The 16008-nt window shown below is 40.9% G+C and overlaps 1 protein-coding gene across 3 annotated transcripts in view; it reads left to right on the forward strand.

Moving 5' to 3' along the window:
* LOC101114620 (uncharacterized) overlaps positions 1-16008 on the forward strand; it is a 205001-nt gene that overhangs the window by 137369 nt on the left and 51624 nt on the right. For all 3 annotated transcript variants that reach the window (XM_060393410.1, XM_027972961.3, XM_060393411.1), the window contains 6 exons: positions 1624-1775; positions 3809-3887; positions 7415-7490; positions 8329-8405; positions 8503-8534; positions 8698-8827. In XM_060393410.1, the coding sequence (XP_060249393.1) occupies positions 1624-1775; positions 3809-3887; positions 7415-7490; positions 8329-8405; positions 8503-8534; positions 8698-8827 (546 nt within the window). The remainder of the gene's footprint in view (positions 1-1623; positions 1776-3808; positions 3888-7414; positions 7491-8328; positions 8406-8502; positions 8535-8697; positions 8828-16008) is intronic.

Consider the following 16008-nt stretch of genomic DNA (forward strand, 5'->3'; position numbering starts at 1 on the left):
TGCTCTGCTGGGTGTACTGTCCAAAGCAGGCCCTGCCTTTCATACACTTCCTAGGTATAAGCTGCTCAGGTTTGGGCACTCCACAAAGGCACAGACTCAGTTGGGTGTGTGTTTGATGCCCTTCCCAGGTCTGAGCTGCTCAGGTGACCAGGTGCTTGGCCAGCTCACTGTCCTAGGTGGGCTGTGCATCTTAATCACCTCCCTGGTCCTGGCTGCTTGGTTTCCTGGGTGCGCCAGAAGAGCACTGTCTCAGGTGTGCCGTGTGTCTCCTCTGGGGAGCTAATCTCAGGCTGCAACCCTCCTGGCAGATGTCCACTGCCCAGGATCCCAGGAAGATGTGGTTAGCAACTGGGAGCCTGCTCACAGTTTGGTGGATTCCATCTCTGGGGCCGAGATTGCCTCTTGCCTTCTGGCTGTGGCTGTTGCCCACCTGTCTCTCTGCCTCACGTGGGCAGTGATGGGCCAGTCTGCAGCCCGCTAGCTCTCTTTTGGTATTTGCTCAATCCTTCATTCTGTGAGCAGGCCAGACTGCACCTTAGGTTAGAGCTTTTTGTGGGAAAGTTCTCTCTCTTTTTTTTTCCTCTCTCTGGCTATCCCACAGTTTGCTATCTCACAATTGCTCCCTCAGATTGTCCTCAGGGCATTCAGGCCAGGTCCTTACCCTCAGCATGCAGCCTACGCCTCCCTGTCCAGCCCCCACTTGCTGGTGGTGGATGGGGATGTCTGGGCTACTTCTTTGCTGGGAGTTGTGGTTAGGCACATATACTGTGGTGTTTTTTTTTGTTTGTTTGTCTTTTTTTTTTTGTTTTCCCTCTCCTGGTTATGTTGCCCTCTGAGATTCCAAAACTCCCCACAGACCCACCAGTGAGAGGATTTTCTGCTGTTTGGAAACTTCTCTTTCACAACTCGCTCCCCAGGGCGGGTCTCCGTCCCTAACTCTTTTGTCTCTCTTTTTGTCTTTTATATTTTGTCTTACCTCCTTTTGAAGAGAATGGGCTGCCTTTCTGGGTGCCTGGTGTCCTCTGCCAGCATTCAGAAGGTGTTATGTGGAAGTTGTTCAGGATTCAGATGATCTTCTGATGAATTTGTGGGGGAGAAGGTGGTCTCCCCATCCTATTCCTCCACCATCTTCTGAATACCTTTTGACAAAATAAATATTCTTCCCCTCTTACCCACTGTATCATTGCTATAATTAATTTCTTTTATATATAAGCAAATGTTATATATACATAAATACATAATTCTGCTAAATCCCCATTCTCCTGCTACTGTTTACTATTCAGAGCCTTCATATAGCTGCTGCATGCATTCTGTCAAGATTCTGTAGCTGTATTCAGTGAGAGAGACTGAGTGGGGTGTGTTGCTCCATCTTACCTGGACCTGGAGCTCTTGATTAGAAATGTGTAATTTTTCTATCATATGAGTGGTTGTTGTTGTTTAGTCACTCAGTCATATCTGACTCTTTGTGACTCCACAGACTGTAGCCCTCCAGGCTTCTCTGTCCATGGGATTTCCCAGGCACCAATACTGCAGCAGGTTGCCACTTCATTCTGCAGGGGATCTTCTGGTGCTTGGCAGTAAGGCTTGTTTTTTTGTTGTTGTTGTTGTTGTTGTTGTTGTCAGTGACAGTGTATGAAGTACACGTGGCAACAGGTGAGCTTTGGAATGCTGGAACAGTAGCAAACATCTACATTTCTGTCTATGGAGAAAAGGGAGATACAGGATCCAGACAACTATTTCGATCAAAGAGCACTTTGAATTTTTTAAGAGGACAAGTAAGTAACAAAAAGTCTTTTGTCTGAGTTTTAAGTTTTTATGGTTAAAAAAAAAAATGTGCCATCTTTACTACAGTCCATCATTGAATAACCCAGGTGTTAGGGGCCTGCACATGCCATGTATGAGGCATGTAAAAAGTCACAAACTTTCCTGTCTATTTTGATGGAGTTCCTGCTTCATTCTGCATGGGACTGGTGCTGCAGCTTCTTTCCTGGTCCCAGAAGTATTCTAGTCCACATGCTGTCATTAAAATGGTGCCTCCATGGGGAACAAAGGCTTGGTTCTCCCTGTCCACCATCATGCTGAAGTCACTACCAACTGTCTGATTTTCAACACCTGTATATTGTTAAATAAGGATTACTATATACAGTTGACCCATGAACAACACAGGAGGTTAGGAACTCTGGCCCCATACAGTTGAAAATGTGCGTATAGCTTAACAGTTGACCTTCCACATCCATGTCCTGCATCCTAGGATTCAACCAACCTCGCTGATTGTATAATGCTGTAGTACATGTTTATTGGGAAAAATCCACATAGAAGTGGACCTGTGTAAGTTCAAACCTGTGTTGTTCACTGACCGACTATAGCATCTTTCATTGTCAAATATAGAAACTGAATGTATTACATTATATTTACTGTTACTGATACTAATATGTAAGTAATACTTAATTTCTTAAAACTTCTTAAAACTGAGTAATTTATAGACAACCCATTGTAGTTATCTCAACTGTTTTTTGAGGATGCAAATAGCCTTTGAGTATGTCAACATATTTTCATTGTTTCCCCTTTTTTTCTTAGAGTTCTTTATGTCAGTCATCATAAATATAATAATACATGATTTTCTTTGCTAGTATTTCTGTCATTGCATAGAAAATCTTCCTTTTCCAGCAGATTTCATTCATGAATAAAGAAATGGCAGTATTACTCATTTACCATTACCAGGCATTGACTGTATTTTTGTAAATAAATGCTAATGGCTTTATCTGTTATTTATATTTTTATAGTCCATTTATGTTGAGGTAGAGTGATGGCAAAGGAAGGTATTAATAATATTAATAAATATCAGAGAATCTGGGCTCTGACACTGGTTCTACACCTCCGTGTTTTTATCTGTAGAGAGGATATGTTTTTTTCTCACCTAGTGATTTTTAAGGATAAAATATATGTGAAAATATTTCAAAACGTATAAGACATGTGTCTTTTGTTATTGAATTATTTTTCAACTGTTACACTAAATCGTGTATTTTTCTTGCTCTTTACTCTGTATCCTTAGCTTAGGTTTTAGTGAAAGAACTCTGGGCTCCTCATTTTTACCTGTATTCTGAATGCACAAACCACTGGAGCACAAACATGCATAGTTTTGATGGTAGCAGTGCACTGAGACTTCAGGCAAAATGTTTTAAATGTTCAATGATTTTTTCATCAATATTCTAAAATTACTTTAGAAACAATTTTGTGAATGGTCCCTAATCATTGCTAAAACATTTCATTCAGGACAGATGAGAGTTTGTTATAGTCAAATAAATGGAGACTTACAGTGTATTTTATAACTATTACATTTATATTATTATTATTTGAAAACATATTTGTAGAGAGCCCACAAATTTATGCCTTTGTAATGAAGTTGGCAAGAAGGAAAAATTAGAAAACTTGTTATTATGTCCTATAAGTTAATATTTCTGTTTTATCTTTACTTTTTTTGCAGGAAGAAACACTTTTTAATAATCAATGAAGGCTGAAAATGTATTCAGTACTTATCTTTCTTAGGAAAACAACTAAATGTTTATCGCTAAATAGTAAGACAGTGGTAAAATACAGCATCACTTTTTAAAATAGTAGGTCTTCATTGGTTATATATTTTAAATATATTAATAGTAATGTGTGCATACCTTTACTTTAATGTAGAAGTATGTATTTATTGAATGAACCTAATTCTTTCACAGTGAATTTTTGCTGTATCTTAATTTATACTCTTATTAGAAATCAGCTCATGGTCTAGATCTAACTGTACTGTTTTGGTTTGTTACAGGTTGACAGCTTCCTCCTGGAAGCTGTGCACCTGGGGAATTTGTACAAGATTGTCATAGCCCATGATGGGCTTGGACCAGGTAAGAGTCTTCCACAGGTAGATATTCAAAGTGCGGTTGTGTTCCGTTCTTGTGATGCCTCATACAAATCTAGAAAAAACTGTGGAAAACTCATAATGACGTGGTTTCTAAGTATTGATTCTCTAAGGTGAGTGGCAGTGTTCCAGGCATGCTCCTGTTGGATACCATGTCTGCGTCCAGTGACGGGGACTGTCCATGAAGTGCTAACTATCATGCCAACAACAGCACCTTCAGGAGTCTCTCGTGGCAGGCTTGCTGTGTTTCCTGTTGTGTCCTGTCTCAGCTGTGTTCTCTGCTGCCATTTTTGTTCTCACTTCTTCCCCAGGTTTCCTATCACTTTTGTGACTTGACCCACATCTTCATTTTCTGCTACTGCATAAGGTCTCCATAAGATAAAATCCTTTAACAAAAGACACGAGTAAAGTGCACATACCACAAAAAAGGATAAAAACCTCCCAAAGCATCAAAGAAGATGATAAACTCTTTTACTAAAAAATGTCAACTTTCAGAACATTAAGAACAGAGTTCTTATATCAATATGTAGTGGATATGTGTTTAAATAATTAATGAGGGACCCAGCCAGGTGACAAAGCTAGTTCAAAAGAAGTTACACAAAAATAAAAAAATATACATTTGTGATCAGTGAAACAGAAAGAATGATAGATTTGACTAACGAACTAAAAGTATGGCTAATGTCCTAAGATAATAAAAACATAACTTTGAGGTTATCTTCCCTCTTGGACAAAATTCACTTATATTTTTATCAGATCCAAGGCTATTGCATCTTATTTTTCTGCCAGTTGACAACTAATTTTACAGAGTCTGGGCTCTGATCTATGGTCAGTACTAAGTCAGGTAATATTCCATTTCTGCAGGGAGTCAGATGACTACCCAGCAGGCTTGTTGGATGGTGAATGCTCTGGTAGGACTCTGAAAGGACATGTTAATATGCCCAAGTAACATACACAGCAAATTCAATTCAGGGAATATATGTGGTAGACCTGCTATGTACAAAGTTCTGTGCTGAGTATTTTCTATGGTAAATATGAAAATACTTTTCTCTTGTTTAAAAGCTGCCCCGACTGTGGTATTTCCTTACAGCAGCCCAAGCAGAAAAAGACGATGTTTTAATTTGACAGTTAAATTTCCCATTTTGTCCTGCTCCAAATACCCAAATAAAATGGGATATGTTTTACTTCTGAGGATTTTCACAGTTGCTGGCACAATGGGAGTATCCCATGGAGCCTGCATTCTCCAGAAGAACTATTGTAGGTCAGTAACAGGGATGCACGTGTGTGCAATTATTTGAAGGTAAATGTGTATGAAATGAATCGAGATGTACAATAAGGGATAATATATGACAACTAAGTAGGGTTCATGCTGGGAAACTGAAGGATCATTCAGTAATAGGAAATCTATTAATAAAACACATCACCTCAGAAAGCTGAAGCAAAAAAATTATCTGTCAGCAGTTAACTAATATTATTATTAAAAATTCTTTCAAAATTTGGAACAGAAAAAATAGTTTTAAAATTTTTAACTAAAGATGACCACTTACACAATGAAATCCATGAAAGTTAGGAATACGATAAGGATTTTTCTTCTTATGAGAATAGTCATTCTTTGGAAAGTAGAAGGTAAATTTATTGTCTACAGGTGATAGAAATGTCTATTAAAATGCAAGGAGGATCAACTGAAAAATGGATGAAAGAAGAGAATTTATAAAGTGTTAGAATTTAAATTCAATATACAATAACTGGAGGCTGTTTTTTTTCTATTGAAAATATGAGATATAAAAGCTCTTCAGAGTAGCAGCAAAAATATATAAAATATATAATAATTAACATCAACAATGAGAAATACATGTCCCTCTGAATTATTAAACTGGCCTGGTCTGAAAGCCATATTGAGAAGTAATAGGAAACTCTAGCCAGGACAGTTTGATTTACAGGTTCTATCTGTCCTGAGGATTAAGTGAACATATTTGTTCCTTAACGATTTATTTACCAATGATCTCAGCTGGCACTGTGTTCTTGTTTTGATTTGTTCTGTGTTTTGGTGAGAGAGGTGAAGGTTTTGTGTGTGCATGTATTTACATATTTCCTTTAGGCCCCAGCTGCCTGTGTTTGTGGTGCATTGGCAGTTATATGAGTTAAGAATTTTATTTAACCAAATTGCGACCAGGTCTCTCCATTTTTTGGGGCAAAAACAATCTGTGGCAAGATTTATTTTTATATAAGATAAGATCTCAGACTATGATGGAGAGAAACTGCTGCAGTGGTTCCTTTACAGAAAGACTGTTGGTTACTCCACCACCCAGCGGAACATCACAAGTGAGAAAATGGTGGAGAACTGGAAAGAGGTGGGAGTGCAGTGCCTGGACATATCTACTGGTGTTGATCAAGAGCTATCAGACTCAGGAGAGGAAACATGAAAGACAGGGTCATACAAGGAATGACAAGGAGTGTGGCTCGGCTCAGGGATGGGAATGTGGTGAGGGACGAAGTCCAAGACCAAACAAAGACCAGTCTGTGACCATGTGCTGTGTTAGAGTCTACAGCTGATGAGTATTACCTCGGCAAGTCAAGCAGTTTTAATTAAAGGAGGATACATTTTGAGCTGGCCCTTTGTATAAATAAAACCATGATGGCTAGTTAAAATAGTCCGTTTTATCTATAAATTAAATTGTATTTTAACCAACATGAGTTTGCAAGTTAGTATAAAACTAAACATTTAAGAAGAGGCTGTTATCTTCATTAAACTAGCTCTTGCAGTGTGCTTGGACAGAGTTTCTGAATGAATATGTATTTAATATATACATTAAAGTTTAAATTTGGACTTTAGTAGCTTTCAGTGTGTATGCATTTTAGAAATTGACAGTATTGCTAACTCATCAGATATATATTCTTTGAAAGATGTTAGGTTCAGGGTTATAAATGCAGTTTATGAAATCAAGAGCAATTGCAGAGTTGTTCTATTTTCAACCATTTGGAAAGTCACACTAAAGTATATGTCTTAACATACAAATCTTTGTAACTTCCCTGGTGGTCCAGTGGCTACGACACTGTGCTCCCAGTGCAAGGGGCCCAGGTTTGATCCCTGGTCAGGGAGCTAGATCCCACATGCTGTAATTAAATAAATAAACATTAAAACAAAAGAGCTTCCCTGGTGGCTCAGATGGTTACGAATCTGCCTGTGAGTGCAGGAGATGCAGGTTTGATCCCTGGGTTGGGAATATTCCCTGGAGAAGGGAATGACAACCCACTCCAGTATTCTTTCTTGCCTGGAGAATTCCATGGACAGAGGAGCCTGGTGAGCCTTGAAGTAGGCTCTGCATGTAGAAGAAATATTTTTAAATGCCTCAGAGTCCACGTCCCAAGTATCTTGTGTTATCTGAAGTATTAAACCTTACAGGTGCATGAGGGCTTTACTTACTCAAAAGCTAGAGCTTCTTTCTCAAAACCTCAAGTAATACCCAGTCTGTAACCTATACACACCGCAGTTTTCTTTCTTTAATTTGTATTTAGGAAATGGTTGGTTTCTTGATGACGTTGTGATCAAGGATCCCACAACGAACCACGAATACAGCTTTTTCTGCCACAGGTTGGTAGGCATGCTTTACCTTGAACAAATTCATTTCATATTAGTCAGTGCCAGGCTCATGTATTTGGGGCAAATGGAGAGTTTATTCAGTCACTCCTGGTCACTGAAGCTTTGTTGGGTAACTTTTTTGAACCTGAATTTTAGGGGCTGTTTCTTCTACTTGCAAAGATATCCATTGTGTTTATCATCATTCCTGATGATACAGATTTAGGTCTTTGTTCAGATTTAAAAATATGATTTCTCTTTATACATCAATAAGGAGAATGAGGGCTTCCCAGATGACACAGAGGTAAAGAATCTGCTTACCAGTGCAGGAGATGTAAGATACCTGAGTTCAATTCCTGATAGGGAAGATCCCCTGGAGAAGGAAATGGCAACCCACTCTAATATTCTTGCCTGGGAAATCCCATGGACAGAGGAACCTGGCGGGCTACAGTCCACGGGGTTGCAAAGAGTTGGATGTGACTGAAGCAACTTAGCATGCCCACTAGCTGTTATTTCTGTCCTGGCTAGATAATTACTAGTGGTTCAATGGCAACCCACTCCAGGACTCTTGCCTGGAAAATCCCATGGATGGAGGAGCCTGGTGGGCTGCAGTCCATGGGGTCGCGAAGAGTCGGACATGACTGAGCGATTTCACTTTCACTTTCACTTTCATGCATTGGAGAAGGAAATGGCAACCCACTCCAGTGTTCTTGCCTGGAGAATCCCAGGGACGGGGGAGCCTGGTGGGCTGCTGTCTACGGGGTCACACAGAGTCGGATACGACTGAAGCTACTTAGCAGCAGCAGTGTAAATATAAATTCAGGATATACTTGATTCACTTTTCTTTGCATAGATGGCTGGATCAAGGGGAAGATGATGGTAAAATCGTCAGAGAACTGTATGCCAGGAATAACAGTATCCTCTCTGCAAGTGAGTGTTTCTCAGAAAGCTCTGTTTTATAATGATTGAGGAAAGAAAGCTTGACTCTGCTGAAATTAATGGTCCTTTCCCTCCTTTACATCCTCAGGGCAAAAGCTGGAAGTTATTAGAAAAGAAACAGTAAGATTTTACTTTTGGCCCTAAATTATTTGGTACAAAACAGTGTTCAAATAGCTATTTGATGTGTTAAATCAGTATATAATGTTTAGTAAGGGGTGTTTCCTAGTAACTTCTTCTGTCTTCTCATATTGGTGTTGTTTGTTTGTTTCATTTTTCTACTTAGTGGGCTGCAGAAAGCTGGAAATTTAGGAAAGGAAATACTCTTCAGTTCTACAACAGGCTTACTGGAGGATTTGTCCGTCTGCATCCAGACAGCACAGTGGACGCGGTTGGAGAGAAGACAGACAAATATGGTAAAATCATGGGCCTAGCATGTGATGCCATGGCAGTTTTGGGAGCTGGAGGAAAGCAAGTTTCTAGACCGAGTTTAAGTTGTGCTTCTTACTTTTCAGATGACTTTATACCAGTATTAAACCATTTAAATAATTTACTACCTACATTAACACAAATGGTCAATAGATGAGAGACTCTAAATCTTGGCAGACGATGCAATTATGCAGACAGTACACCATGAAAACACTTATATTTGGTAATTCTTACTTGAAGAATAATACGTAGGCAATTAACATAAAGTGTTTATAAAAAACAGCTTTTGTAGTTCTTGAAAGGGTACGGCCATTTAAGCAATTAAGTAGGTTCTACTAAACACTGAGAACCTGTTACTTCAAAGCGCTATGTTAAATAATGTGAGGGCCACAAAAATAAACAAGACTGAAGCAACATTTTTCTGAGCTCCAGAGATTCATCATCTGATACAGAAGACAAACACATACAACAATTCTAATAATGCTTGTTTGTAGTGTCAGAATGATAGTACAGAGGAAGAACTAAGCAAAGGGAAATTGGATTGGTTGTTTAATGTCAGCACGTCACGAAGCCACAGCCACAAACATTCATGAAGATGGAGTAATCCAATAATGGCAGACTGGACTATGAACCCAAACCTTCAACTCTTGAAATTTTGTTGTTCAGTCACGAAGTCATGTCTAACTATTTGTGACCCCATGGACTGCAGCAGACCAAGTTTTCCTGTCCTTCACTATCTCCTGGAGTTTGCTTATGTTCATTGAGGCAGTGATGCAATCCAACCATCTCATCCTCTGTCACCTTGAAATTTAGACCATCGTTATTTAAGCAAAATCCACCTTCTGCATCTGTGGATATAACTTTGCTGTGCCTTGTTAGAAACTGTGCCTTCAAATAACCTTGAGGATATGCAGGAGATATTAACCTCCAGCATTTCCTAAGAAGGTAACTTCCACCTCCTATTAGAGACCCTAGGGAATAATCCAACTTCCCCTTCTATAAAAATGTGTGAGAATCTGAGAATGCATCCTAGTAGCTTCTCTTTTCAAAACTAGTCTATTTCTCAGACATTTTTCTTGCCTGTTGGTTCCCATTTGGGATCACTTACCTACTTAGATCTCTCAGAACAGTCCTTCATGTCATGCTTCCCAAGGCCCCTGCTGCCAGTGCTGACACTCTTTTCCCTTATTGAAGAGAGTGGCTTGTATTTCCAAATGCAGAAATCTCTCCCATTTTGAAATCAGAAACCATAAAGGATCTAAGTTTAACTTTACTTGCAAAAAACACAAGAGCACTGAGTCAAAGACCAAGACCATTATTTCTGGGAACAAATGCAACAGGTAGAGCAGTACCTTACATTGGGTCCCCAAGTCCCCACCCCTCAGTATCATCAAGTGAAGGCCTGATGTTACCTACATACAAGGGTAGGTACATTAAAGCAGAGAAATACCCAAGGTAAGAAACTCTGATCTTTTTCAGGGTTGCCCAGTTTTCCTTCCAGAGAAGGAGAAACAGAGTGAGAGACAGAGACAGACAGAGACAGAAAAAGAAAAGACGAGAATGTAAGCAAATATTCTCCAGGGAAGGGAAGGAAGGTCTTTTTCTTTACTCCCCTGGGGTGCTGAAAGAGAGGGAGAGAAATAGTGACATCAAAGCACTACTATGCTGGAACATTTCCCTATATGTTTTGTAAAAGGAAATGGTAATCCACTCCAGTGTTCTTGCTTGCAGAATCCCATGGACAGAGGGAGACTGGCAGGCTACAATCCATAGAGTCACAGGAACAGACAGAACTGAGCAGACACTCACACATACATTTGTAAATCCCTTTATTCAGAGGTACTGATCCATGAAGGAAAATGACGCATGTAGGGATACTTGTCTTCTAACACCCACCCCGACAAGCTGGTTTATAGAGGGAACTCAACCTTCCCACATCAAGAAGTGGAGCGTCTGCCTCATCCCTCTCTGGGTCAGCCCTGTCTCTGTATTTTGACTAATAGAGCAAGCACGCTGTAACTCCTAAAGTCCTCGTCTTCTGCCTCCACTTCTTGGATTAATCTTTCTTGGAAGCCAGGCCTCATGATATGGATAAAACCAGAGAGTTATGCAGAGAGGCTCCCCAGGAAAGAACTGGTGTCCTGCAGCTGCACAGACAGCAGGCATGTGAATGTATGTGTAGAACTAACTAACCAGTAGATGATAAAAACAGAGAAATTTTACCCTTAAATGTTCCCAGCATCTAAATACTCTAGTCCTGCAATATATAGACTAGAATGAGCAGTCCTAAGAAAGGCAGGTGCAGGATGGTATGAGTCATTTTCCTTGGCGTAACTGACATTTTTGCAACAGGAGGTGTTTTATGTATGATAATTACTACAGCATTATTTCCTGATGTTATATGCCTTGTCCTGTAAATTCACATTCATGAATCAGTTTTCACTTGCCTGGAAATGGTTGTGATGAACAATGCTGACCCATGAACATCTTTTCAAGAAAATATTTTAAGAATATGTCTCAGATATGTTGGCTTTCATGTTCACTCCACACACACACAAAATGTATTATCATGCGCCAGGCCTTCTATTTAGTTATCAAGCTGGTTGTGAATTTAGCTATTTCCATGCCCAGAATTAGAGTGCTCATTTCTCTGAGAGCTGCTGAACCATTTCTTGGCAACACTAGACCCAAGAGGAGATACACAGCATGAGAAGATCATTGAAATACCACAGGGGGTTTCATTTTTATGATCATAAGCTGTTAAGAATTAAAAAAAATAATACTATGCCTACTCTGACAATGACCATCAAAAACAAGTCTTCCTGTCCCTAATATGGGATCTCAGAGCCAAAAGGAAGGCCCAGCTGACGATACAAATAAGTGTTTAGTTCTAAACCATTGATGGCTACCTTATATCAGTGCCAGTTCACGAACTTCCCATCCCCTAAAATTTCAAAAGATTTACTATAAAATACAGATTCACATAGTTCTCTCATTATATAGGTGTATTTTTCAAGGAAAAAAACATAACCTAAATTCACACTCATTCAATTGATATTCCTAAAAGGATTAAGCATGTAATTTTATTTATTTTTAAATTAATTTATTTTAAGCATGTAATTTTAAATATACAATATATTGCCACATTGGAAGTTTCTAATGCGTCTTTATTGTTCTCTGCAGTGTCTCTATGGACCTATGTGAATAGTTGTACCTGCTGTTGCTAAGTAGCCAAGTCGTGTCTGACTTTGTGACTTCATGGACTGTAGCCCACCAGGCTCCTCTGTCTGTGGATTTTCTCAGGAAAGAATACCGGGGTGGGTTGCCATTTCTTCCTGCATGATGAGATTGCTTAAAATTCTCTAAGCGAGGCTTCAGAACGTTCAGTTGTTCAAACTGGATTTAGAAAAGGCAAAGGAACCTGAGATCAAGTTGCCAATATCTGCTGGATCATAGAAAAAGCAAGAGAGTTCCAGAAAAGCATCTACTTCTGCTTTATTGACGCGAAAGCCTTTGACTGTGTGGATTGCAACAAACTGTGGAAAATTCTTAAAGAGATGGGCATACCAAACCACCATAAAGAGTCCTGTCCGACTCTGTGCAACCCCATAGACAGCAGCCTACCAGGCTCCTCCGTCCCTGGAATTCTCCAGGGAAGAACACTGGAGTGGGTTGCCATTTCCTTCTCCAGTGTATGAAAGTGAAAAGTGAAAATGAAGTTGCTCAGTCATGTCCGACTCTTTGCGACTCCATGGACTGCAGCCTACTAGGCTCCTCTGTCCATGGGATTTTCCAGTCAAGAGTACTGGAGTGGGTTGCCATTGCCTTCTCCAAAGAAAGCTGAGTGCCAAAGAATTGATGCTTTTGAACTGTGGTGTTGCAGAAGAGTCTTGTGAGTCCCTTGGACAGCAAGGAGATCAAATCAATCCATCCTAAAGGAAATCAGTCCTGAATATTTATTGAAAGGACTGATGCTGAAGCTGAAGTTGCAAAACTTTGGCCACCTGATTCGAAGAACTGACTCATCCCTAGAAAAGACCCTGATGCTGGGAAAGATTGAAGGCATAAGGAAAAGGAGATGAAAGAGGATGAGATGGTTGGATGGCATCATAGACTTGGTGGAAGTGAGTTTGAGCAAGCTCCAGGAGTTGGTGATGGATAGGGGAGCCTGGTGTGCTACAATCCATGGGGTCGCAAAGAGTCGGACACAACTGAGTAACTGAACTGACCACTTTATCTGCCTCCTGAGAAATCTGTATGCAGGTCAAGAAGCAACAGTTCGAACCGGACATGGACCAACAGACTGGTTCCAAATTGGGAAAGGAATACGTCAAGGCTGTATATTGTCATCCTACTGCTTGTTTAACTTATATGCAGAATACATCATATGAAATGCCGGGATGGATGAAGCACAAGCTGGAATCAAGATTGCAGGGAGAAAGATCAATAACCTCAGATATGCAGAGGACACCACCCTAATGGTAGAAAGTGAAGGTGAACTAAAGAACCTCTTGATGAAAGTGAAAGAAGAGAGTGAAAAATCTGGCTTAAAACTCAGCATTCAGAAAACGAAGATCATGGCATCAAGTCCCATCACTTCATGGCAAATAGATGGGGAAACAATGGAAACAGTTACAGACTTTATTTTCTTGGGCTCCAAAATCACTGCAGATGGTGACTACAGCCATGAAATTAAAAGGCTTGGAAGAAAAGCTGTGAGAAACCTAGACAGCATAGCAGAGACATCACTTTGCCAACAAATGTCCATCTAGTCAAAGCTATGGTTTCTCCAGTAGTCTTGTATGGATGTGAGAGTTGGACTGTAAAGAAGGCTGAATGCTGAAGAATTGATGCTTTGGAACTGTGATGTTGGAGAAGACTCTTGAGAGTCCCTTGGACAGCAAGGAGATCCAACCTGTCCATCCTAAAGGAAATCAGTCCTGAATATTCATTGGAAGGACTGATGCTGAAGCTGAAACTCCCGTACTTTGGCCACCTGATCGAAAAACTGACTCATTTGAAAAGACCCTGATGCTGGGGAGGATTGAAGGCAGGAGGAGAAGGGGATGACAGAGGATGAGATGGTTGGATGGCATCACCAGCTCGATAGACATGAGCTTGAGCAGGCTCTGGGAGTTGGTGATGTACAGGGAAGCCTGGCGTGCTATGGTCCATGGGGTCTCAAAGAGTCAGATATGACTGTGACTGAACTGAACTGAATAAGGCTGGGTATTTCTAAAGCTCAGGGTCCTCAGCTGTAACCAGAGTCCCTCCACGCCTCATTCACCCGGTCCTGCTCTGCATTAACCCCAGGGGAATCAGGGGATGGGGATATGTAGGAATCTGTTGCTCCTGATGCCTCCTGTGCCACGTCTAATAAACTATCACCCTAGCGGGCATGCTGTGTCTTTCCTGACTGAGTTTATGAAAGTCTGACCAGCTGACGTCACTGCTGCTCAAGGACTATGTGCCCATGGGTTGCACTGGTGTCTTCTTTGAGGCCAGCTGTAAGTTGGAAGGCAAGAGGAGAGTGGACCCAGAGCCCCTAGATTGTCTGGAGAGAATCTAGGAGGGCACAGCAGGGTAGGAGTGGGCAGAGGTTGATGTGGGCCCCTAAGGTCTGTTGAATGTGAGGCCTGGCAAATTTAGAACAAGCACAGATAGAACATGTGAGCAGGTGCCATCCAGCCACCCCTAACAGCATCCAATGCAAGAGGGCCTTGTCTTGCTAGGGCTCCCCAGCTCCAGGAGGTGGTTGAGGGTGTTGCTGCTGCTGCTAAGTCACTTCAGTTGTGTCTGACTCTGTGAGACCCCATAGACGGCAGCCCACCAGGCTCCCACATCCCTGGGATTCTCCAGGCAAGAACACTGGAGTGGGTTGCCATTTCCTTCTCCAATGGGTGAAAGTGAAAAGTGAAAGTAAAGTCCCTCAGTCGTGTCTGACTCTTCACGACCCCATGGACTGCAGCCTACCAGGCTCCTCTGTCCATATGATTTTCCAGACAACAGTACTGGAGTGGGGTGCCATTGCCTTCTCCAGTTGAGGGTGTTAGAAGGATGCAAACCCAGTGTGACATACTCACAGGTCACTATGGGACCCTTGCCTTATGGGATGGAGAAATGGGCCATGACCAAACATGGGGACTTCCAGCGCTGACTCCATGAGACTCGTGTGAGCAGCGAGTCACCTTCAGCCTCACCTGGTAGACGGAGGTGGGAGAGACAGGGAAACAGACAGAAGGAGGCCTGGCCCAGATCCTTGCACCCAAGCTGAGGTGAGAAGCTCTTTGAAATGTTAGACAGGGACTTGAGATTCCAACACACAAACTACAGCACAAAGCACTGATCAGAGAGTTAATGCTTATGGTTTTTTTTTTTTCTTTTTACATATTGACTTTAAATTATTTCATCATTCCCAAGAAATTCTGAGAAAAATTTTGCTACAATTACAATAAATCTAAATATTAACTTGGAAGGAATTGAGGTTTTCACAGTATTCAATTTTTGTCTTTAGGAGTTTTCCCTCTATTAATTTAAGACTGTGTTTGTATGTATGTGTGTGTATGCCTGTGCATGTGTGTATATATATGTATATGTGTGTGGAGTCAAGTGGGCCTTAGGTAGCATCACTATGAACAAAGCTAGTGGAGGTAATGGAATTCCAGTTGAGCTGTTTCAAATCCTGGAAGATGATGCTGTGGAAGTGCTGCACTCAATATGCCAGCAAATTTGGAAAACTCAGCAGTGGCCACAGGGCTGGAAAAGGTCAGTTTTCATTCCACTCCCAAAGAAGGGCAATGCCAAAAAATGCTCAAACTACCGCACAGTTGCACTCATCTCACACACTAGTAAAGTAATGCTCAAAATTCTCCAAGCCAGGCTTCAGCAATATGTGAACCGTGAACTTCCAGATGTTCAAGCTGGTTTTCGAAAAGGCCAAGGAACCAGAGATCAAATTGCCAACATTCGCTGGATCCTGGAAAAAGCAGGAGAGTTCCAGAAAAACATCTATTTCTGCTTTATTGACTATAACAAAGCCTTTCTTTGACTGTGTGGATCACAATAAACTAAAAAATTCTGAAAGAGATGGGAATACAGACCACCTGACCTGCCTCTTGAGAAACCTATATGCAGGTCAGGAAGCAACAGTTAGAACTGGACATGGAAC

Source organism: Ovis aries, chromosome 9 (genome assembly GCF_016772045.2).
Source record: "Ovis aries strain OAR_USU_Benz2616 breed Rambouillet chromosome 9, ARS-UI_Ramb_v3.0, whole genome shotgun sequence".
In the NCBI taxonomy this organism is placed as follows: Eukaryota; Metazoa; Chordata; class Mammalia; order Artiodactyla; family Bovidae; genus Ovis; species Ovis aries.